Source organism: Corythoichthys intestinalis, chromosome 12 (genome assembly GCF_030265065.1).
Source record: "Corythoichthys intestinalis isolate RoL2023-P3 chromosome 12, ASM3026506v1, whole genome shotgun sequence".
Lineage (NCBI taxonomy): Eukaryota > Metazoa > Chordata > Actinopteri > Syngnathiformes > Syngnathidae > Corythoichthys > Corythoichthys intestinalis.
Window position 1 is genome coordinate 35,558,819 of NC_080406.1, and position 26,664 is coordinate 35,585,482.

A 26,664-nucleotide genomic window follows, 5' to 3' on the forward strand; every position below is an offset into this window, starting at 1 on the left:
CTTCCAAACTAAATTTCTCGAGCCTCTGGGGTTGTACAACCAATTCAAGGCAAAGCAAGGCAAAAACTGAATTATATGTGGCAGCACGGTGGCAGTGTGGTTATCACGTCCACCTGACAGTTCTGAGATCAAGTGTTCAATCCCGGGCTCCGGCCCCCCAGTTTTCACAGTTGCCGTCATATTTTCGGAATCAAAGCACCGTGTACCGTCACAGCATTCCGGCCCTGAATGTTATATCGGAACAGCATTCCGCCCCTGAATCTTATACCGTTAGCGTTATCAATGTCTATAAAACGTTCTACTTTTGTTTTGGTCTTAGTATTAGACTGGACGATAACACTTATTAGTCTTAGTCATATTTTAGTAATCTCAAAATGTTTGTCTTTGTCTAGTTTTTGTCGACAAAAGCTCAATTAATTATTGCCACCTGGACGCCGCGAACTGTATTTTAAAAAAGTTGTTCGAGAGTTTATGAGGATGCTCGCCATTAGCATTAGCCTAATGCTAACGCAAATGCTATGCTAATACTACCAGTTACATTCAGTGTGTGATGATCACTCAACACAGACCTTCAAAGGCTAAAGCAACATTGCATATTCTCTCTGGATAAGAGATAAGATTTAACCGTGTATGTAAGCCTTGAGACCAGAGAGGACACTGCACTGGTGAGTGGGGGGCGTAGTAGGTCACAAGAGTGACAAAACCGACACTGCTCAATGCAGGCTAACTACACTTAAAATGTCACACATTGTGAACATGTGACAGAAACTATTGCGGATTTTCGTCTCGTAAACAGGCATTAGACTCGTTGTTTTAGTCTCCCAAAACACGTTTTTAGCTCATTATCGACTCGTTATCGTCATGAATAAAAATGTTCATTGCCACAATATTATCATTGTAGTCATCGCTGACAAAAACAACACTGCTGCGTTGAATGCCAATCCTCCCACTTTAAATGAATTGGACGTCTATCTTTGTCAATGGCAGAATATGTGTTAAGAGAGACACTCATTTGTTTACAAGAATGGTGCAATTATATAGTGTTGTTGTTTTTATTTACAGCAATGTGGTACTGAAATTCTCATAGTGTGTGCGATGGATGTTCCATGACAGTGCAGAAAATAAACCTTTCCATTTCACTTTAATAGTTGTATCATAAAATATCGTAGAATGATTCATCACCATATTGTGAGATAATCGATAGTGTGAGCCTTGTATAACAAATGGTATCGGGAGGTACCCAGAGGTTCCCACACCTAAAACTAACATGCCATCTTCTACTGTACCCTTGCTTCAGAGTACTGCACTATGACACCTTCCTTATATTGTTGGCTGTCAGACAAAGCTGCCCAGAACCCTCCTGCTTTTCAGGCATGCAGCAATTTCAATGCAATCTTAAAACTCTAAAGCCTCTCTTTCACTCGGAAATGCCATTAAGTTCACAGGCAGTTATGTCGTTTTAATGAGAGCTCTAAATTGCCGTCACATGCGGTGATTTTTGTGCAAAATGAAAACGGCGCTCCCCATGAATGTCAAGCAGCAAAGCGACAAACGTTTCTCCGATCGGCCTCGGATACATTCACGCTCCCGGCCGCGTGATGAGACCGAGCGACGGGTGCGTTCTTGTCCCCGGTGGAAAATAGTTAAAATGTAATGAAGCCAAATTGCGTTGCGCTTTCTGTGCTTTGATGCGGATGTCATTACGAGTGATGACAGATTGCTGCTAGCCCTCCCAGTCCAAAATGGACTGGACATCTATTGCTGTCATGAGTTAAGTTTGGCAGGTAAAAAGCACCCACAATTAATCGACAACAAATAAAATATCAAATTAATCAATAGTTATTATGATAGTTGATTAATCATTAAATCCTCTTAAGCCTCTTAAAGTAACGCTATGTAACTTTTAAACCTTTGAAAAATATTTTCATAACATTTGTGATATGTTGACTGACAACTAGTTGAATGACACCTCATTTATTTCTTGAGGGTGTCTGTATCGCTTTGACGCGCACTAATTTACTTTGAGGAGGGTGGCAAGAACCCTGCCACACGAAAAAACTACAAATGTGCTGACTGGTTTACGGCATATGTCACTTCCCCCTTTCCCCATTCGTTATAAAGACAGAAGTCGATGCGAATGCTTTTGCACAAATTTTGCAAAAATGGCAGAACAACAAAAGAGATAAAAGTTTTGTCTGACGAGAAATAAAAAATGAAAAAGGGAGTCTACTAGGATAAAATGACCCTCAAGAATAAACATTAGCCCGGCTTATACCCGCTAACGTGACTCGTCAGCACTGAGTTCGGGTGATGTGGAGGGTTTAAACAGTACAAAATCATACGTTTCTGTTTTCAACATCGTCATATGTTATTGTTTAGCAACAACTGGATTCATTACCTCATTACTAGTCATCCTTCACCCAGCCGCTGGAAACAGAAATGTTGCTTAATCCATCTGCAGGTGACCGGTAGATCAGGATTTTACGACTGTGCGGTGCGCTGGTCCTCATAGGAAATGTCGACTTTCTTAAGGCAAAACACTACCGCTTTTCGCCACCTGTGTGGCTAAACTTGATCAAAACTGAAAAGTTACCTAGTGGTGTTTTAATGGTAAATATTCTCCATGATATTGATCTTTCACATTTTCCTTGTGAAAAAAAAAAAAACTTACAAAAGAAAACTGCTGCAATTATTCTGTTATTCTTTTTTTTAATTATTATTTAAGTTTTACTTATTTTATAAATATTATATTTTATATAAAAACAAACAAAACTGTTTTATTTTTTTTTAATTGTGTTTACATTTCCAGTAGTTTTTTTATTTAAAAAAAAAAAAAAAAAGTAAATACAGGGGAAAAAACAGTAGATACTCTTGCATTTCTGTAGTCCTAAATTGTCAAAATATTCTAAATTCAACTTTTCCCAGTGCAATGTCTTCGGCTTCAATGGACATTTCCTCCTATAATGTCAAGCCCAGAGTAATATAACAAGTGATTGCCATCAGCCATCACATACATTCAACTATACAGTGGTACGAGCACAATCCGTTCCACGACTGAACATGAATGTGCTTGTATCATGAATTAATTTTTTCTCTATAAGAAATAACTGAATTTCCTGTTAATGCGTGCAACACTTCCTAAGATCCCCAATGTTACCTCAATGCGTCATTTGTAATGGGCAGCCATACATACCTTGTAACAATAAAGTAAAAAATAGCATGCCATGAACAAAACAAAACTTTGGGTGTCAGTAAACTGGGGGACATTGTTAATGTTCACTTGTAAACACAAATGTTTCAGACGCACTTCGATACAAAGATCAATCAACGGACACAACGAGGATTGGCAGCAGGTGGGCAGATGGAGGATTCTCTTGATGCGAGAGGCTCGTGTGCCACCTCTTGGGACACCGACACACTTGGGGAGACAAGGCAAAAGAGCGAGCTCGTACGCCACCTGGCGGGATGCTGAGGCACTCGGACATACCTAGAGAGAGGGGCTTTACTGGATTTCTCTTGTCGCTCAAATCGTGAACATTTGCTCGCATAATGTGACTCATTTTCTCACCTGACTATACTTATATAGTGAAAAAACTTGTAAGCATAGGCGGAGTTTGACTTTTGTGGCAGGGAGGGCAAATCATGTTGATTACCCCGAAATGTAGTGTCAGCAATAAAATTAACTTGCAAGCAGAGGTTGCGCTAGACATTTTCGTTGTCTGTCATTTTGACTGACAGGGTCATAAAAATCCGGTCATAGTCTATTTTTACCCGTCACTTAAATTTTTTAAATGATAATGATGACATATTCAATAGTATTAAGTTTTCATTCATTTTTAATTAATATTGTAACACTTGCTTGGCGGCGAAAAATTAGACACGGAAGTCGTGGTATTTTTCTCCCTTTTTACTCTGCTTACCAACAACTCCGCCCCCAAAGAAAAAGAGGCAACGATATAGACCCCAATCACCAACGTCACACAATGATCTTAATTGTGGTTGTCAGCCCAAAATCTTCTAAATATATATTAAAGGCATCTTACCAGATATAAAAAGACTACTACATAGTCTGTGGTGATCGTTTGGTGCCCAGACTTCTTGTCGAATTACAGCAGTCCATCTCGCGCTCATCTTCACCATTTTGATTATTAATATTAACGAGCAGAAAAACACGCCGTAATAGGAGGCATGTACGTAGCGGTAATGTGTAAATATGACTAGCTGACACACAATATGGCGGCTCCGGTCAGGGGGGCGGAGTTGTGACGCCATGTGATTGGGTGATTGGATGACGCGCTGGCACACCGGGTGCACCAATAAGAACCTCGCGTTGATGTGTCAATCACGGTGCCGCCGCCAGACCCCGGTGACGCTACAATATTCTGACAGAAGAGCCAACGACGTCATGCATTAAGAGAGACAATAGCTAATATGCTGACTCGCCACCCTGTGGTCTGGGGTGTGAATTGCAACCTGTCAAAATGACGGACGGATTTCAGTTTTTTCCGTCACCGTTTTAAAAAACCGGTCAACGACGGAAAATATCCGGTTAACGCGACCCCTGCTTGCAAGATATATGGTCGGATAGTAGCTTAGCCCATGCTCGTACATACAGGCGTCCCAGCTGTGTGTGAGCGTGCATGTGTGAGCGTGCGCGTTTTTCTGTCTTACCAAACGGTGAAGTAGACGCCGCATCCTTTTTGACTGAATATTTCAGCTAGACATATTTAAAATAAAATGTTGAAAATGAGCCGTTTTAAAAAAAATTTTTGTTTGTTTGTTTATTTCCCATCATTTTTTAGGTGAGTTTTAAATCAGGCCACTTAGGACAGCTATGCTTTTGGCCAAGATCGTTTTCCATTGAATATGCTATGCCCGGTGGTGGCTCTGTTGTACAATTAACGTCGTTAGTGGGCCAACTGAAACTCCGCTCACCGTTTTGGTGGTGCTCTCTGGCGTTGCATGGTCCACATCTTCACTCCTTGGTTCTGGCTTTGTAAGTGTTGTCGCTTTTGAAAACTTAGGTTTGGAAAAAATTACGTATATTCATCTTGCATGGCCTCAGGTTGTTTTGGCTATGCAAAGCAAATGACCGTCTCTCAGTTGCTAGTCACATGATCTGAATGATTAAAAAAAATAATAATAATAAAACAATTTTGACCGATTACAAAAAAAAAAAATGTTCATTTCATTCATTTTTGTTGTTAGTTTTATTGCTTTACAACTTTTATAGACAACATTATACCGGCAAAGTCTTAATTTTAAATTCACATGTAGTAAAGTCAATAATATGCAGTGAGATTTTTGGCGCTCATATCATGAGAGGTCACTGCAGTCACAAAAATAATCGGTAATTAGTTGACTATCAAAATACAAATTTGTGGTAACCCAATTGTTAAGCAGACAGAACATACACAAGGTATAAGGGAGATATGATGCCTTTAGAAGGCAATGTGATCCCTCACATCAGAAACTTACACTTCAAGGTTTGCATCTTGAAGTTGTGCATCAGCGTGTTTTTAAAAGCAGAGCTTTCATAAGCTTTGAGACAACAACTAAAAGAAAAAATAAGACTAAAGATGCCCATGTTTGACATGCTTTGCACATTCCAGATATTAGCCGCTAAATGCAACAAGTCAGTTTATTAGAAAACATGCCTCATAACTTTTTTGGCCATTTCCTTATTTTTTAAGATTTTAAATTTGATCAAATTAAAATAAAACAAGTCCACGATCAAATTAAGATAAAACAAGTCCACTACCTTAATGCTAACACTGAATGGGGATCATCATAGTGGTGTTGTTCTCCGGAATCTGCATTCAAAAGATTCTGGAGAACCACACCGAATGAAGAAGTACCTTACATTTCTAGTTTCTAGTCAGAAATGTGAGGTACTTCTTCACTGGAATGAAAAATTCTAAACGTTTAAAATTTTCAAGTCATACTATTTTTTAAATATGTACTGTTAGTACATATGTGCTGTTCACAGTGTACTAAGATGTCTCTCAGACTAATAACAGCCAATTTCATTCACATATTCCAGCCAGGTACCCCATTCTTATGATTGTTCCTCAGGGGGTCGAACAATTTCATGCTATTTGTCACATTCATTCCAAAGAAAAAAGCAAGGCCACTGAGAGCACAGAAAATAATCAGCTCACAGCTTTCTTCCTCTGCTCTCAGAGTCCACGGAAGTTTCAATTTACAGCTCCCTGGGAAAGAAAAAAAATAACCTTTTTTGTTTTGTTCCGCTAGCGAATGAAATCATTTATTGCATATTAGTTACTTCTTGTCCGACAGTGTTGCCAAGGACAAAAGATGTCTTGTCTGCTTTTTTTCATATTCAAGGCCATCCAGTCAAAAGGGAAAAAAAAGCATCAGGATGAGTTTCATAAATCAGACATTTGATCCTCTGGAAAAAAAAAAATCTGCGTTCAAGGACTTTTGGTGATTATTACGGCTTTTGTGGGTTTTAAGTAAACACATTCACTGGGAGTTCAAATTTACTGGACGTCTTTCACCCTCTATAGACCCTACTCACCAACGTCACAGAATGACGTGTCGCTGTATTCGGCCGCCATATTGTCCGTCTCTGTTTAGCCCTATTCTCAATAGTTTCAATTAGTCGTTCAGTTTATAGAGCAATTCATGGAAGCCCCGGTGCTTTCAGACGCTGTAAACTCATTGGATGCGTTGCATAAAAGGCGTTATGTGGAAAAGCTTCAGTCTATCCATTCGCCAGATCCATATTTGATGCCTAAATCGATATTTTTCGACCCACTGTCTTTGCCGTCTCTGCCTGACATCTGCTACCCTGATATCTACAACTATCTTTTCCGCAGAAACTCAGCCTATTCTCACGAAAGTTTGAAAAACTTTAAGAGCAGCACTCTAAGCAACATTACCCTGTGTGATTTCTAAAATGGCGACAATCAAAAAAAAAAAAACAAGTTGACTGCGATGGCCGACGCTTCAAGGATAGGTGGATATTGGACTATTTCTTCAATAAAACACGCAACAACTGTGTCTGCCTCATTTGCAAAGAGACAGTCGCTGTTTTCAAAGAGTTCGATGTGACGCAATATTACTAAACAAGACACGCTGACATGTACGACAACATTACAGGGAAGATACGCAGCGAGAAATTATAGCAACTTGAAGCTAGTTTAATTTTTTCACAGCAGCAGTATTTCGCAAGAGTCCGAGTGTCGAAAGAGAGAGCCACAAAGACGAGACTGTTGAAATTATGAATTAAAAAAAATAATAAAGCAAATGTGACAAACAGAAGGGCTTGCTAAAATTTGTTTAAATATAATGTTCTATGTAAATCAGCCAAGGTAGCCCCCCGCATTTTTACCACACCAAATCTGGCCCCCTTTGCAAAAGGTTTGGACACACCTGTTTAACTGATGATCCGTAGATGAGGCCAGCTTCTTTCACTTGATACCACCTATATATTATTCAAAATGTAATGATGGTGGAAGAAATAAGCATCTTAAATTTGAAACTGTATGTTGTCGGCGATTACCCTCGCAATGATCTTAATTGTGGTTGTCAGCCCAAAACCCTCTAAATATATATTAAATGCATCTTACCAGATATAAAATGACTACTACATAATCCGTGGTAATCGTTTGGAGCCCAGTTTTCTCGTCGAATTGCAGCAGTCCATCTCGCTCTCCTCTCCGGGTCTCTCGGAATACGGTAGAACTTCAAGTCTCTCCGTCTATCTTCTCTGTTATTGCAACCAACCGCCACACACGCCTTCACCATTTTGATTATTAATGTTAACGAGCAGAAAAACACGCCATAACAGGAGGAATTTACGTAGCGGTAATGCATCAACACGACGAGTAGACGGACAATATGGCGCGGAGGCGTGGTTGTGTATTGAGTATTGTCCGTGAAGGCGTGTGTGGCGGTTGGTTGCAGTAACAGAGAAGATGAAACATATATGTACATATGTACATATACATATTTTTTTTAATTATGCTTTGGTGAAAAAAAGTGAAAAAACATCTATTTCTGTATCTTTTTCCAATGCAAAATCTGAAAAAAATACATTGAACACAAAAAAAAAAATTGGGGATGGGGGCTACTTTGCAGGTTTTTCACTTATCGCGGCGGGTTCTGGTCCCCATTAACTGCGAAAAAGGAGGGATCACTGTATACACCAAAAGACATTCAGATCATTAGCCTGTAAAAAAACATAACCTTCAGGGTTCAAAGTGAGCGAAAAAGTAGAACATTTTGGTAGTCATTCTTTTGTTGTACTCTGTTCACAAGTAGAAAAACAAATACTTTCCCTCATCATTCACTCCTAATTTGTTAGGCGACCGAAGAATCCCGTCTTCCGACACCATCTGGTATCAGATGTTTTTTCTCCGATTCTGTCTCGGGGCATCGGGTGCACACGACCGGAACGACCCGGTGGCCATGCAGCTGACAAGTACACGTCTTCGTGACATTCGTGCTCATTAACCCTGTGTTGCAATAGATTCATGACCAGCACTTTTTTTTCCCTTCTCCTTTCCAAGGGAGTGCCTCACAGCAGTTAATTAAGTTCCAGTCTTTTGTGTCATGCTCTTAAAAATAGAACACTATCTCAACCTGAAATTGTCTGCCCAGATAGAATCAGCACTAGCGCCGCGTCTCTTCTCGCTCTCATCAAGTTCCTAACAGAAGAAGCGAGTTTGGCATTGGAAGGGAGTGATGGCTGTTACTGGCGGCCACCCGGAGAGAGGAAAAGAGATAAACAGCGTCCAAAGAGCAGATTGACAAGCGAATTCAGCAGCGTGATTAATGTGACAACCTTTGAGAAAAGGTTACGCGTCCGTAGGGAACACTAATGTGTGCCGGACACGGAGGAGGAAGAAAAAAAGGCAAGAAGGGCAAGAGTCAAGTGAGGATGGAGAAAGTCATCTAGCTTGCCGGCACACTTTAGGCCTCCAGCGCCCATCTTCCACATTAACAATGGAATCATTTTCACATGCATTGATACATGGTGTCTAGCTCCATTAAATATATTCCAACTTAGCTGCCCTGCATACTAATTGCGTTTTGTAGACCGCAGTTGTCATAACCAAGGCTCAGGGGCCAGATTTGGCCCACCAAATCATTATTTATGTGGCCGGCAAATGTAAATCATGAGCATTGACCTCATGTTTCTCGCTGGTTTCTCATGCTGGCAGCAAATGATCGCTGCAGGCCAATCCAATCAGAATGGATTGGACGTCTAGTTAGCATTCACAGTCCTACCAGTTTTTAAATTAATTGGATGTCAATTGTTGTTATTTGACAGGCAGTGAGTTTGAAAAAAAAAAAGTTTTATTTTAAAATTAAAATGAATTTGTACCATTTGTAATTTTAGTGAGGACATGAAGGTAGTGTGAGAGGACAGGTTAGACGGAGACAACTGATATGAAAAGAAGAATTAGCAAAACCAAAAAAGAAAAATACAATACTGTTCTTGTTTTTTTTTTTTTTTTATCTAATATAATACGATAATTTTAATACAAAGTGAAGATATAAAAATAAATAGAACAAAGAATATTACTTGTTTTCCCTCTTTCCTGTTTTTTTAATTTAAAACAAAATTATTGAGAGTGAACAAGCAGTACAGACAAGTTTCCTGAGTGAAACATGGGCGGCGCCATCTTTGACATTTTCTGCTACGGACCTCCGGTTTAGACAGACAACATGAAGTGCGGTTGAAGCAGACAAAGTTAGCTGCAAAATCAAACCAGAGAAACCCACAGAATCTCCACGTATGGATTCAGCACGACGTAGATGAACTGGGACTTTCTGTGTTGTGAGTTTGTTGTTATCACTTCCTTAATCGTTCTTGGACAAAATTCTACCAATCTGTGCAGTCTGTGTTTACATGAGGTTTAGATTAATACGCCGGCCATTTGAGAGACCAAAATGAGGCAAAATTATAATATTACAGTTGCCGGATGAAGAATGGCCGATACAGATTTTGTTGTTACAAGGTATTTTTCATCTGGTTAGATTAGTTATGGATTATGAGCACATCACACATGTACATATAAAAACAAATAATATTTCTTTTTTATTGCAGATTTTGATTGCAATAAAACTTTTGGACAACGCTATTCCATTTCTTTTTTTTTTTAATGATTGGTGCATGTGCAAAACAGGTCAATAAATCACAATTTATTTAGAAAAATATTAACAAAGGTGGAGCATAAATCGAGGCCTTCTATTATTAAAGTAGAATGAACGTCGTCTCCATAGATGTCTATTAACGTACAGTTAGTGTTGTTGTGAGGCACATCAAGTTTTCTTCTCTTGCCTAACGGCATTTTCCATCTGTAAACAAACGAACAAAAACTTGTAACACTTGCATTTATGCATTTAGGGTAAGAAGCCCATGTATGACTCTTCTTTGTTGTATAACTAGATTCAGCAAAGCTAATGATGTCTCAGCTGTGACGCAAAACACAGTTTGTTGTAGTCAAATTGAACATAATTATGCCTTCCCGCTTGTTCTGATTAGCAACAGGCTAAAGGCATGTGTTGCAGCTACGGCAGTACAGTACTTTTAGTAAATAATATTAAACATCATCATAATTACAATCGTCAGTGTAATACAATATGAAAGACAAGTTGTTTCATGCACAAGATTTTAGCTTTAGTATTTTTGGAGCACTGGACACATGAAAATGCAGAGGCTGGAAGAGCATACCTTCCAGCCAGCCGGCCAGCTTCTTTCAGATGTTCCAAGGTCAAAACTTAAACAGTGGGGAGACCGATCCTTTGCGGTTGCTGCCCCCAGGCTGTGGAACAGCCTTCCCCCCGAAATCCGCACCACCACGGATGTAGGTCTTTTTAAGTCTCGGCTAAAAACACACCTTTTTAGACTCGCCTTTTACAAAGATTAGGATAGCCTGGTTTTATTAGCTTAAGGGCTTTTTTAATGTTTTTTCGATTTTATCGGTTTTATTGTTTTACTTGCTGGAATGTTATTGCGATGCGCTCTTTGTTTTATTTTTTAAAATGTCATTGTATAATATTTTCCTGCCTTTTATTTATCTTGAGCCATGTTTTGTTGTAAAGCACTTTGAGGGCCTTTCGGGTTTTGTAAAGGGCTATATAAATAAATTTTGATTGATTGATTGATTGATTCCATAACACAGCGGCAACATGGCTACATGAAAACCCGGTCTTTGTGGTGGCATGGGCTTAGTTCCACTTCTTCAACATCTTGTCCTCCCGTGTCGTGATGACGGCAGATCGATGCGGTATTTCCAAATTTTTTTATTTTTTTTTTTGAGGGATTTTGATGAGTGATGCCACTCCAGCTCCATTGTTGTTTTGGTTAGAGAATGTAGAAAACTGAAGTCGCGAGCAGAAATGTGGAATTAAAGCGGAAGTACCTCGGAAACTTGTCTATAGCCCAGCGTTGACAGGCATAGTACTTGGCTGAGCTGTTGGGGCCAAGGTTTGTGAAATTGACACATAAGAAACCTCAAAATCAATGCTCCTCCATGAAATTTGACTACCAATTCAGTGGTTCCACACTAAACACCTTGGGCCATAAGTTAGTTTTGTTTTTTAAAAAAGTTTTTAAAAAATAATAATAATAAAAAAGTCTCAATCAATGTCAGAATACACGACTAAATGGTGACCACATAATTCCAAGGCCTGAAATACATTCCAAAAGCACCACTTTTGAAAGTAGTCCAATTAACAGTTTATTGGTTGTCGATTTGTCGCTCTATTTAGGGGCGCCCCAGTGGAAAAATTCGTATTAGGGATTTTGTCTTTTTTGTGCACTATTGAATAGAAGCGTGTGAAATTTCCGATTCTAAGATTATTCGCGATTCGGCCGTGGAAGATTCGAGAACGATTCACAAACATCCAAATTCTGATTATTGAATTATACCAGGTAAAGCGGAAATAAAACACAGTCAGCACGGTCATCAGGACGCAATGAGGAACGGACTGAGAGTAAATATCATGTTCAACTCATGCCGCTAGATTAAAAAAAAAAAAAAACAATAATACCTGACTGCTGCCGTCAGCCACTACAAATAGCACCCAGTTGGTAGTTGCAACAAACATACGGCAACATACGGCTATGGTAGATATAACATATATCTAGAACTAGATGTGAAATGACAGACGACGGCCGTGTTAGATCATATACCAAGAACTAGATGCAAAATGACAGACTTTCCCGCGCCATCTTAAAGCAATAGACTTCTCTAGAAGGCTCTGTTGTAGTGAACCTAATTACAGTGTGGAGAATAAATATTTGATACGCTGCCGATTTTGCTGGTTTTCCCACTTGCAAAGCATGTAGAGGTCTGTAATTTGTATCATAAGTTCTCTTCAACTGTGAGGGACGGAATCTAATACAAAAAAACAGAAAATCACGTTGCATGATTTTCAAATAATAAATTTGCATATAATTGCATGAAATAAGTATTTGATACATCACAAAAATCGAACTCAATATTTGGTACAGAAACCTTTGTTTGCTATTACAGATACCAAACGTTTCCTGTAGTCCTTGACAAGGTTTGCACACAGTGCAGCAGGGACTTTGGCCCACTCCTCCATGCAGATCTTCTTCAGAGCCTTCAGGTTTCGGGGCTGCTGCCGGGCAACACGGACTTTCAGCTCCCTCCATAGATTTTCTATCGGGTTCAGATCTGGTGACTGGCTAGGGCACTCCAGGACCTTAAGATGCTTCTTATGGAGCCACTCTTTAGTTGCCTTGCCTGTGTGCTTTGGGTCGTTGTCATGCTGGAAGACCCAGCCACGACCCATCTTCAGGGCTCTCACTGAAGGAACGAGGTTGTCAGCCAAGTTCTGGCGATACATAGCCCCATCCATCCTCCCCTCAATACGGTGCAGTCGTCCTGTACCCTTGGCAGAGAAGCAGCCCCAAAAAATGATGTTTCCTCCTCCATATTTCTCGGTTGGGATGGTGTTCTTGGGGTTGTACTCATCCTTCTTTTTCCTCCAAACACGACGAGCCGAGTTTAGACCAAAACCTTCCATTTTGGTCTCATCCGACCACATGACCTTCTCCCATTGCTCCTCTGGATCATCCAGATGGTCAGTGGCAAACTTCAGACGTGTCTGGACGTGCACTGGCTTCAGCAGCGGGACCATGCGTGCGCTGTAGGATTTTAATCCATGACGGCGTAATGTGTTTCCGATGGTTTTCTTCGAGACTGTGGTTCCAGCTCTCTTCAGGTCATTGACCAGGTCCTGCCGTGTAGTTCTGGGCTGATCCCTCACCTTCCTCATGATCAGTGATGCCCCACGAGGTGAGATCTTGCATGGAGCCCCAGAACGAGGCAGATTGACCGTCAACTTGAACTTCTTCCATTTTCTAATAATCGCTCCAACAGTTGTTACCTTCTCCCCAAGCTGCTTGCTTATTTTGCTGTAGCCCATCCCAGCCTTGTGCAGGTCTATTATTTTATCCCTGATGTCCTGACACAGCTCTTTGGTCTTGGCCATTGTGGAGAGGTTTGTTTTGAGCATGTGAACAGGTGTCTTTTATACAGGTAACAAGTTCAAACAGGTGCAGTTACTTCCGGTAATGAGTGGAGAACAGGAGGGGTGCTTAAAAAAGAACTAAGAGCCGAAATATTTACTAGTTGGTAATGTATCAAATACTTATTTCATGCAGTTAAATACAAATGTATTATTTAAAATTTATACAATGTGATTTTCTGGATTTTTGTATTAGATTCCGTCCCTCACAGTTGAAGAGAACTTATGATACAAATTACAGACCTCTACATGGCTTGCAAGTGGGAAAACCAGCAAAATCGGCAGTGTATCAAATACTTGTTCTCCCCACTGTATTTTTATCTTTAAAAAAAAAACAAATCGGCAAAATTTTGACTTGAATCTATCTTTAAATGATGAAACAGTTTTAAAACTTTCACGTCGAAAGTCGACAGAAGGGAAATTATGGAATAACGGGAGCCATTTGAACAACTTTAATGGTTGATTCACAACATTGAATTAATTGAATGTAGTTTAAAGCTGCCGATACAGAATGGGGACTTGAGTACTTTATTTATTGTTTTTAACAGTTAACTTGATACCGAAATTGTTGTTTGGTTTAGCCTGAGAGGATTTTTGAACAATTTTGGAACTAGTGTACAAAAAATTAAAAGCCGGGGGGTAATGGGGGTTTGTGGTGCATCAATAAACGATTTATAATCAAAACGGGACCTCTGAATGGTAATCGTAATCGAATCGTTTGGTGCCCAAAGATTCCCACCTCCACTATTGAAAGCGCTGCAGCCTTGGAACTTCTGAGAAACACTATTGAAGTCACTCTCTAGGAGTTTGTCAAAATTCGGTTGAAATTGAGTGATTCCTTCTGCAACATGATTTTTTCCTATTATCGATTTGCAATACTTATTGGAGGTACAAAACCTACCTAAGAACATTTGCAGACACTTATAGTACAGTGTGTACATTTTCAAGACACATACACATGCACACTCCCACAGACAAAGTTCCATTTATATATAAGATAAGAAAGAGAAATAAGAAAATGTTCTGTTTTGAGCCCAACAAGGTCTCTAAAAGATAAATTGACTCTGTTTAATTTTACAAACATATCCTGCAAGTCTGACAATAATTCCTTTACTCGTTCTTTAGCCATCTTGAATACAGAAATGATAAACAGACATACAGAACTGAATACATAAGCTCCACCTTCTATTGGTCTCACCTACTGGCAGCGGTAATAAATCAAAATAAGATACTTGCAAACATTTGCTTTTTCTTTCCGAAAACAATGGTACAGTTCGATTGCATTCGTTGACCAGTATTTGCATGAATAAGAAGCTACTCCAAACTTTATTTTGATGTTTTTAGAATTAACCAAGTCTAAAAATTGCTGTGCTTTCATTTTATTGAATAGTGAATTTGTTGGTTCACCATATTAATTATAATATATCATTTCCGATTTCACTTCAAGGCATTCCAGAGACTTAACTACTGTATTTGTATACGAACATTAAAAAGTCCATCTTCTAAAAACATCCTACTTAAATGTTGAAATATAAATAGAATAAACCATTTACGAAACCATTTTATTGTTTTTCTGTAAATCAATGCCGGTTACTCTGAACTAAACACAATTACTATATAATGTGTGGGGAACCATTTTAAAACAGCTTTTTCCTCATTATAATCCTGAAAAGTGTCCGTGTATGTGTGTGGCAGGAGTTTAATAATGCACAACGTTGCGGGTGAGTCACCAACAGAAAGCTGTTAGATATTTTTAAAATTTGGAGGGTCTAGGTTCGGCTCTTTTCTTTCTTTGTTATTTAATTGCTGCTACGTCAAACCACACACACACACGCACAAGAAGTCAGTCAGTCTCGCTGCTGAGCAAGGACATTCATTCATCTGCTTATTAAGTTAGATTTGCCTCTATTTTGATTATGTTGCTATTGTGGCTTGATGAGTGAACTCCCACTTATTTGCTTCCCGGCGTCCGCGTGCAGACGGCGACAGTCTGCTTGTTCTCTTCTCTTCTCTTTGACTGCCTGCAATCAGGCGGAAACAGCGGGCAGCGCCATTACCGGCTAATTATGGGCAAATAATAAGCGTTTGCCTTTTGGCCTGACGCTGGCTGGGAACCAAAAGCGGCGTCTCATCTGGGTTGAAATTTGCGTTGCACGGAAGTCAAAAGATTGACTCATGTGGTAACTTGTTTGCTGCCATTGACGGAGATAGATGTCATGTCTTTTTTGACTGCGAGGGTCGGCAGCGAATGGTCGCTGCCAGTCCTCCCAGGGAAAATGGAATGGAGGTCTATCTTTGTCAATTAAATCTGCCACCAATTATTTTGAAAGTTGAATAATTCACCGATTATTTTTACGATAGGTCAACTCAACAAAAAAACAAATATACTTAATAAATACCACGATTTAAAATGTGTGTTATTTCACCTGAACAGGTGCAATGGAACCAAAAACTGCTGAGAAATAAATAAATATATGAAACTATGTAGTCGTATCATTGTTTTCCAAAGTTAAAGCTTAATGTTTACAAATATCTCATTTTAATCATGACAGTTATAGTTGTCCGATATTAACAATAAAAGCATTTAAAAATTATATCAGATAATATCGACATCGGTTTTTCATTATCGGTTTTGCAATACATACATAAATACAGTTTACAACATTCAACTCAATACATACTGTACATTACATTACAATACAATTAGCCATAATGTGTTAAATCCACAACCGCATACATTGGTATCGGTAAGATATCGAATATGAGGCATAAATAGTTGAAAATTTAAATAGTTGCTTTTTTTTTCAAATCTGTTTTATGAATAAAAAATTATCTCGATGAAAAAGTTTAATAAAAATGTTTTTAATAAAAAAAATTGTAATTTTACAGTTCCCCCATTGTAGTATATATATTTTTTTAGTATTTTAAAAAAGGTAACATTTACTGTAATTTTTGGATGATAAGCCGATAAAGCTCCCACCGAGCCCTGCTTTGAACCCTGCTTTCATCAAGGATGATAGAAATTAAAATAAATATTAAAAATATTTACCGATGTATATATTTAATAAAGATGTTCCAATTTAAAAATACATAAGAAAGTATTTACTATGATAAGTTTTTATATAAAATTTAGAAATCTAATTAACTTTTTTTAAAAATCCAAAATAAATGACAATTACTTTTTTGTTTTGTTTTTTACTACAAGCCACTATTTTTTTGCCCTTGCTTTGAACCCTGATGTTTATGGTCCAGTTTGGCTAATACAGTGTACAGTGATCACTCGTTTTTCACGGTTAATGGGGACCAGAACCCGCCGCGACAAGTGAAAAACCGCAAAGTAGCGCCCTCCAATTTTTTTTTTGTGTTCAATGTATTTATTCAGATTTCTCATTGGAAAACTTTACGTATAAGACATGTTTTTCACCTTTTTCCCCAAACTATAATTTTAAAAAAACTTTTCTGTATATAAATATATACAGAATTATTTTTAAACAAGAAAAAAAGCAGACGCCCAATCCACTGTTTAAAATGTTAAACGACTGACGCATGCGTCGCTTTGAAGGTCGAGTCTCTGGCAAGCTCAATGCTTAACCGTCTGTCAATCATTGTTTACTTAAATAAGCAACTCCAGTTCACTCTCTAACAAACAAAGAGCAGGGAGGGAGGGGGGTAGAGTGAGACCACTCGATCGGCTCGGGCCAACTCATCTGTATTTTAAAAACATTTTTTAATTGAAAAAAAATCCGCAATGGACTGAGGGCACAAAGTTTGGAGCGCGAAGTAGCGAGGGATCAATGTATATGAATATTTTACAGGCTAATGAGCTGCATGTCTTTTGGTATAAATATTTAATAATTCAGTTCGGACACCTGTTGTTTATAGTCCAGTACGGCTGGGGCTTATATATGAATAAACTCAGTTTACTTGACAAATTTGGTAGGTAGATTTTAGTCAGGTGCGCTTTATGAATTGAAAATTGCGGAACAATTACCGTATTTTCCACACTATAAGGCGCATCTTTAATTCATGCCCTATTTTGAAACTGTTTTCATATAAAGCAGACATGTCCAAAGTCCGGCCCGGGGGCCAAATGCGGCCCATGGTCAAATTTCATCCGGCCCCCAGCCTCTGTCATAAAATCAGTAACGTCTGGCCCGCACACAGACTTAATAAATTGGTCAGCTGTACTGCTACCAGCATATGAAGTAGCTTACACACTAAATGCTGCTCCTCATTTACCAACTAAAAGGCAGCAGCACTCTAAGCAACATTACCCCATGTGACCCCTTACTTCCAATTTTCTAAAATGGCGACCATCAACAAAAAAAAGAAAGTTGACTGCGACGACCGACGCTTCAAGGATAGGTGGAAATTGGACTATTTCTTCACTAAAATAGGCAACAACTGTGTCTGCCTCATTTGCAAAGAGACAGTCGCTGTTTTTGAAGAGTTCAATGTGAAGCGATATTACCAAACAAGACACGCTGACATGTACGACAAGATTACAGGAATGATACGCAGCGAGAAATTGAAGCAACTTGAAGCTAGTTTAATTTCACTGCAGCAGTATTTTGCATGAGCCCGAGAGTAAAAGAGAATGCCACGAAGGCTAGTTGCGAGATTGTAGAAATTATTAATTTAAAAAAATACAGCAAATGTGACACAAAAAATGGCTTGCTAAAATTGGCTTAAATATATTGTTCTACGTAAAAGACGTCAGCTAAGGTCAGCCCCCCCACGTTTTTTCCACACCAAATCTGGCCCCCTTTGCAAAAACTTTGGACACCCCTGATATAAAGGGTGCACCGCATTATTAAAGGGCAGTAGTAGTAGTCATTGGGGTTGAGTTATTAGCATGATTAGCCAATACTGTGGTACCTCGACACACGATCCTTTCGACATCCGACGTAAAATTTGACTCGTTATTTGTGACGACATGCTCGGAATACGACGATTGATGACGGCGTCGCAAGTTCATTGTTTTTCCACAAGACAGACGTAAACCGGATTATCTTGTTAGAGAAATCAAGATGGGACCCAAGAAGGTTAGTGCAGGTGGTGGAAAAATGTGATGCTTATCATTGAAATTAAGATAGAAATGATAGAAAAATATGAGCAGGGTGTACGTATGAGTGAACTGGCTAGACAACGCAGCTCTCCAGTCCCCCCACCTACTTACACACTAGCCATTTACTCCCTCCGACCTTCGTTCGCCAAAAACACTTATGTTATTTCTTATTTTTTCACAATTTACCTGTTTAACATGTGTGTTATTTAATGCATTTGTTAAGTTAGACAGAACACTGCTCGCCATATCCACATGCGCCCACCATCTCCTCCCACCTCTGCTCGCCAGTCTCTATAAGTTTCGGTGACAATAAAAATGCTTTTTGAAATTTCCATTTATTATTATTACTATTATTCTGATTTGTATTTATAATTCATTTGTTTTGCTATGTGTAATTTCTATTGGTTATTCTACATGCAGTATTTATTAAGGATTTAGTGTAGGTTTTTGGGCTTTGGAACGAATTATTCAAATTATTAATGTCCTCTTGCGCGAAAATTCGGCTCAACAAACGACAATTTCGACTTACAAACCAGGTCCTGGAATGAATTAAATTCGTATGTAGAGGTACCACTGTATATGTAAGGTGCACCTTTTAATCTTAAAATCAAAACTTTTTTTGGTCACTGTCTTTAATTGACTATCAGCATCACTGGCAGCGAAAGAATTAATCCACCACTAGACAAAGCAAGAAAACACACATATAACCATGATATTCTCAGTCACTTTCCAAACCAAGTACAACCTGACCTAAGCTCCTACCCCAAATACAGGGCTCTCCGAACAACAACTATGTCAACTTCCTTCATGCTAGAGTGACTCAAAAAGGGGGACGAGGAAAGTTTACAGCGGCGTCACTCAAGACGGAGACGGCTGAGCCTGATGCATGCTGACGCTGATGGCGCACACGGCTGACCTTTGGACTGCCGAGTGCACTCAGACAACACCCTGTGCATGCCTTTCAAGTCCCAAGTAGATGTGCCAACTGTGTCTGTGTCCGGGCAACTTCAGGAGCCGCTGACAGTAGACATCTGTCAGCGAGCTTACTTGCTCATCAAATATGAAAAGAAAAAACATTGGATGCAACAGAAATGTTCAACTTTCAAACAACCAAATCATTCTTGTTTAGTCATTGGTCAAGCAGAAGAGTCATGCTCACGTGAATACAGTTAAACATCCAGTCCATATGAACACGGACGGCTGGAAGTGAATGATCACTTCATCAGCCAATTTCAAACAATACCATATTTTTTACCTCTGTGACCTATGACCCTTTCTCTTCTCAAGCAAATTTGAGTTAAGTAGGCTAATCTGTTTCAAGTTCTCACAAAATTCCTTTTCTGACCTCTGTCACCTTTGAACTCACCACCCAAAATTTGGTCACCTCTTCCATTTCATATTTCCAACAATGCCTGCAAGTTTGATAATAATCCCTTTATTCGTTCATTAGTGATCTGAATTCCGCACCTTGCAGGTTTCACTACTGTTAGAGGTAATAATCCAACTTTTCTCAGTCACTGTTGTTTTCGTCAACAATGAAGATAACAAAAATATTTTGTCAACGAACAAGTTTTTCATGACAATGACTAGCTAAAAACGTGTCTTGGGAGACTAAAACATAACGAGATTGCTGCCAGTTGTCATCTGACGAGACGAGAACATGATGAAAATTCGCCATAGTTTCTGTCATAAGTTCACAATGTGTGATATTTTCTTATCGTATGTGTAGTTAGCACGCATCTTAGCTGTTTCGCCCTGAGCCACACACAGGCTTTACTCACCAGCCAGTGAATAAGCGTTTTCTTTTTGTGAAAACTGTCTCAGGTCCTGCTTGGTAAGTTTAGTTTTCTTATCTTGGCTATATCATGTTGCTTTAGCTTTTAAAGGTCTATGCTGAATAATCGTAACACACTAAACTAACTTGTAGTATTAGCATAGCATTCGCGTTAGCTTAGCGTTTGCGTGATGTAACGGTCACTTCTGTGATCCTCTTTGTTCCTTAGGACATCCACCAGACTGTGGCGCCTACTTTTTGGGGAGTCAAGTGTGATCATGTGTGCGTGGTCTGTTGCACTCCTGAGTGACGAGTGGTTGAGCTGGATTTATTTATTTTTTCTATTAAAAGTGCATAAGTGGACGTCTGCTCCCTATTTTACCTTTTATACACTCATCCTGCCCTGCCACGAGTTACAAATGGCGCCCGAACTTCTTTTCCCTGGACCTCAGTCAAGTTTTGGATCCGAAGGTGACTTCATCTACCTCACGTGGCTGGTTGTTGGCCATCTCTGTGCCTCTGAGGATCAGAGTTTTATGTGACATTGACGTGAGAGGGATCCGTCTAATTTTCGGATGCGACGGTCCGACCGCCGTTTCAACATTGGCTCGGGATCCGTTTATTTTCTGGATGCTCAAGGGAATACGACTTCAGGCCCAGACATTGCCCCAGAATGGCGTCTGGTTGGGCTAATCGTAAATCGACCAATGCCTTTCACACTGACAGACTTGACCTGGAGTGAGCCGTTTCTGGCCGTTGGCTGTGTTTTGGCTGCTCTTTGTTTGTCATGTGTTGATTTGGTTAGCATATTTGCCCATGTTTGTTGTTGAAATTGAGGTTCATGTTTTTCAAAGCTTTTGAAGTTCAAAGAGAAAAAAAATTCACTGTGTATTTATTTTTGTTATTTTTCATGCGGTCTTTGCCCTATGTGCCTTTCAGCCTTTACAGTTGTCTATGTATAGGATACTGTTTAGCTGTTTTATGGTTCATCTTCAGCTGTGTATGGCAGTGGACAGCCTTTTTCTCATCGGGGGGACTATGTAACGGTCACTTCTGTGATCCTCTTTGTTCCTTAGGACATCCACCAGGCAGTGGCGCCTCTGTATGTTCACTTTCTTCTTCAATTGCTACCTACTTTTTGGGGAGTCAAGTGGGATCATGTGTGCGTGGTCTGTTGCACTCCCATGTGACGAGTGGTCGAGCTGGATTTATTTATTTTTGTATATTAAAAGAGCATAAGTGGACGTCTGCTCCCTTTTTTACCTTTTATACACTCATCCTGCCCTGCCACGCATTACAGTTACCATTAGCATTTAGCGCTGTGACTCGGTGAGTGTCTTCTTAAACTCTTGGAAAAGTTTTTACATACAGTTTGTGGGTTCAGGTTAGTGTACTTAATTGCAAATAATGTGCTGTTTTCCTGCTGAGTGTGTATTATCATAATGAAGATGTTGATGTCCTTGTAGACCAGGGGTGTCCAAACTTTTTGCAAAGGGGGCCAGATTTGGTGTGGTAAAAATGTGGAGGGCCGACCTTGGCTGACGTCCTTTACGTAGAACAATATATTTGAGGAAATGTTAGCAAGCTATTCTGTGTGTCACATTTGCTTTATTATTTTTTAGTGCTGAAGCGATGAATCGATTAACTCCAGTATTCGATTAAAGAAAAAAGATTTGAATTAAATTTTGCTGCTTCGAGTATGCGTTTAATTAAAGTGATACACTGCCCTCTAGTCTGCCTCATTTCACATGGCTGAATCCAGCTGCTCCATGTTAAAACCAACATAAGCCAAGTTTTTGTTTAAGCTAATTTTTTTTTTAAATGCATTCGTAATTTAGTTTACTGGTATATTTAGCAGTTTTTTTTTTTTTTGTGGGAATGTGTGTCAAGAGCATTGTGAAAAAAAAAGTGTTAGTGTTTTATAGCATTTAAGCTAACAGGCATTTGCTATTTAAGTTAGCTATTGTTCTTTTGTCAATCCTTATTTATTTTTTATACCGTTTGAGGCTCAGCTCAGGTATTTTAATTTTTCATGTTCCTTATCCGATTACTCGATTATTCGAACTAACTAGTTCATAGATTAATCGACTACTAAAATAATCAATAGCTGCAGCCCTAATTTTTTTAATTAATAATTTCAACTATCTTGCAACTAGCCTTTGTGGCGTTCTCTTTCGACTCTCGGGCTCTTGCGAAATACTGCTGTTATATGTAATGTAATAATGTAATAATGCTGCTGTAAAATTAAACTAGCTTCAAGTTGCTTCAGTTTCTCGCTTCTTCCCTGTAATCTTTTCGTACATACCAGCGTGTCTTGTTTGGAAATATCACCTCTGGTAATATCGCCTAACATCGAACTATTTAAAAACAGCGCATTGTCTCTTTGCAAATGAGGCCGACACAGCTGTTGCGTATTTTCGTGAAGAAATAGTCCAATTTCCACCTATCCCTGAAGCGTCGGCCGTCGCAGTCAACAGTTTTTGTCGATTGTCGCCATTTTAGAAAACAGGGAGTAAAGGGTCATACGGGGTAATGTTGCTTAGAGTGTTGCTTCCTTTTAGTGGGTAAATGAGGAGCAGCATTTAGTGTGTAAGCTACTTCATATGCTGGTAGCAGTACTGCTGACCAATATATTAAGTCTATGCGGGCCAAATGTTAATGATTATTATGACAGAGGCTGGGGGCCAGATGAAATTTGACCGAGGGCCGCATTTGGCCCCCGGGCCGGACTTTGGACATGTCTGTTGTAGACTCTACAGTTATGTCTCGTCTGTCATGTTCATTCGAAATTGTTGGAAACGTTTTATTTATTCATTGACTAAAAATTTTTAAGTTTATAGACGAAAACATTTTGAGAATTGTCGACTCAAACTAGACTAAATTTGTCTGCGTTTTCGTTGACTAAAACTAGACGAAGACGAACACATTTCGAAATAACTAAAATATGACATAGACAAATAAGTATTTTCTTCAAAAAGACAAAGACTAAGTCGAACATTTAAAGGGCTGGTAAAAACAACACTGTTCTCAGTGCAGTTTTTGCTTTTCCATTGGATACACTTTACTGAGTTTGTTGTGATGTGGTCTCTAGGAACTTCTACTACATCACGATGCTGCGTGACCCGGTGTCCCGTTACCTGAGCGAGTGGAAGCATGTCCAACGCGGCGCCACATGGAAGACGGCCCTGCACATGTGTGACGGGCGCTCGCCTACCCAGGATGAGCTTCCCACCTGCTATGATGGTGAAGACTGGTCAGGCGTCACCCTGTCCGACTTCATGCGCTGCTCGTCCAACCTGGCCAACAACCGGCAGGTGCGCATGCTCTCCGACCTGAGCCTGGTGGGCTGCTACAACCTGTCGTCCATGAATGAGAGCCAGCGCGACCACATTCTGCTGAGCAGCGCCATGAACAACCTGAAGAACATGGCCTTCTATGGCCTGACCGAGTTCCAGCGCAAGACGCAGTACCTGTTTGAGCGGACGTTTAGCCTGCGCTTCATCTCGCCCTTCACGCAGATCAACAGCACGCGCGCCGCCAACGTGGACTTGAGCGAGCCCGTGCGACGACGCATCGAGGAGCTCAACTTCCTGGACGTGCAGCTGTACGAGTACGCCAAGGACCTCTTCCTGCAGCGTTTCCAGTTCAGCCGGCAGAGGGAACGCCGCGAGGTGCGCTTGAAGAGGCGCGAGGAGCGTCGCTGGATACGTGAGCGACAGCAGGCCGGACGCCAGAGCCCGGCACAGAAGGACAACACTGACTTTGTCGGCACCACTGAGGACTATACCAGCCAAGTGGCTCGTTGGTGATGCCGTCAACTCAAATCACCCTCATTATACGTTAGTTGCTAAAAGTTCGGCGTGTTTGGGTTTCGGATTAAACTTCAGGATGAACCAAAAATGATGGTGACTGGGAAATCAATTAGTCAGGCAATCTGCATATTCCAAACACTTTATAAGGGACAAAAAAAAATTCCAATAACCGCAACACCAACATATACTGACAACAACGGAAGCACAATTACAATGTTAAGTGTGGTTACCTCTCTTGCAAGTACAACTTACAGAAAGTAAGCAGACATGTAAGGCTGGCTAACGTTAGCGGCTAACATCATACAATGATCTCTACTTTGATACCCATTAGCAGATTTAGAAAATATTTATAGGATGCTGATAGGTGGGCAGGAACTTTTGGATGGTGGCAAATATTTCATGATGGTATAATCAGTGTTGTTAATAGCGGCGTTAGAATATAACGGCGTTACTAACGGCGTTATTTTTTTTCAGTAGTGAGTAATCTAATTCATTACTTTTATTATCTTGGCAACGCCGTTACCGTTACTGAGGATGGAAAGGCGTGCGTTACTATGTTGGTTGAATGACGCGAGAAAAGTCTGAGAGACGGACTCACGGAGACGAGAGAGCAGAGCAGGAGTGGGGAGGAGGCAAGGGAGTTCTGACGGCATTGCAAACGCGATGCTAGGTGGCTCCAATAATACCTGACTGTAGCCGATAGCCTACAAACTACGCCCACATGATGCTATGGTAGATGTCACATTATATAGAACTAGATGCAAATGACAGACACGGCGGTATTAGCAACAAGTATAAAGAACTAGATGCGTTACTAAACAGCCGCCATCTTAAAGCAGTAGACCTCTCAGAAAGGCTCTGTTTTAGAGAAACTTCCAAGCGAACCTAAGTTTTTTTTATCTAAAATGCTCATAAATCGGCAAAATCTTGTCTTAAATCTATCTTTAAATGATGTAATTTTAAAACTTACACATGTCGAAAGTAGACAGAAGGGAAGTAATGCAATAACGGGAGCAATTTTAACAACTTTAACGGTTGATTCACAACATTAAATGACATCCACACATAGCAAAGGTTACTATCTAGTTATCGCAATACCCGCAATACCCCTCTTTCTAGTTAAGTTTAGGGTAAAGAATTGGGCAAGGGCCAATTTTCCCCAAAATCCTTTAAAATTCACATTGTGTGATGAAAATTATCACCAGTTAATGTGCCAAGTAACTAATTACTCTTACATTCAGGTAACTGAGTTACTAACGCAATTACTTTTTGGGAGAAGTAATTTGTAACTGTAATTAACTTTTTTGAAGTAAGATTAACAACACTGGGTATAATACATCGATTTTTTGATATGCTGATACGATATTTTGCCAAAAATCGATTCAAGGGCATTCGATCGATTTTAATACAAAATAATGAATATATATAAAACAATCACTTCCAATTTATCAAAAGCAATACAAATACATATCAGTTTTGATGTGTTAGTTTGTTGATGAAACTTTTTTTTTTTTTTTTTAACAAAACCAGATCAAAATTATAATCATTTTGCATTTTGATCTAATTATATCAAATTGTGCTTAACAAATCAAGATATTAATCCACATCGATTTATTGTTAAACCCCTCGTGTCAGCATATAGCAGATGTGTACACCTATTGAGTCGGTTTGCTAAGAAATCATATGCAGGCACTACAAAAAGGCCCAAGTGATATTTACAAGCTGATATAGAGAAAATTAGCTTCAGTCAGGGGAGAAAACACGCGCTCCCTTTGTTTATAGAAGAAAAAGGCTCTCACTCCAGAAGTCTTTTAAGAGTTAACTTATGATCACAAGGAGAACATTAATCACACATGGAGTACAATGATCATCTGACGTGGCAGGCTTAGGGAAGTTTTATCATACAACAAGAAAAGTCAGGGTTAACTGGTCATATGACTATAAGAAAAACACGTATTATCACAAGGCGCAGGTGGGCGGCCAGGCAGGGCTTTACCAATTAAATGTTGCATTGTACCTTTTGAAGGACAGCTTTACCCTTGAGAGTGCCTGCCTGCCTGCCTGCCTGCCTGCCTGCCTGCCTGCCTGCCTGCCTGCCTGCCGTACCTCACTACAGGATGTAAACAGCTGTGTAACTTGACTTAGGAATTTTTGCTAACACTTTTACAATAATAAAGCTTAAGCTATATATCAACATCTGAGAAGCTTTTGTTTGGAAGCAATTCCTTGACAATTCCCTCCTGTTTATCGAAAATGCATAGATCATCACACGCAGTGGCTTCAAGGTAGATTTTTCACTATGTGATCATTAGACATGCAAAAAAACAGAAGAATCATCATCGGACCCAGAGTCATCGCCAGCTGTTTTACCGCTGAGCAATGACTGTCGGTCCACAAAATATACTTCGGCACGATTTGTGATAATGCGATCAGCAACACAAGGAAATATGAAACAATACTTCCAAGAGACATGC

General features: G+C 39.6%; 1 protein-coding gene across 1 annotated transcript in view; it reads left to right on the forward strand.

Annotated features, from left to right (window-relative positions):
- hs6st3b (heparan sulfate 6-O-sulfotransferase 3b) overlaps positions 1-25,941 on the forward strand; it is a 185,707-nt gene extending 159,766 nt beyond the window's left edge. Inside the window, exon 2 of the mRNA XM_057851937.1 lies at positions 23,470-25,941. Within this exon, the coding sequence (XP_057707920.1) occupies positions 23,470-24,187 (718 nt within the window). The 3' untranslated portion in view covers positions 24,188-25,941. The remainder of the gene's footprint in view (positions 1-23,469) is intronic.
- The last annotated feature ends 723 nt before the right edge of the window (positions 25,942-26,664 follow it).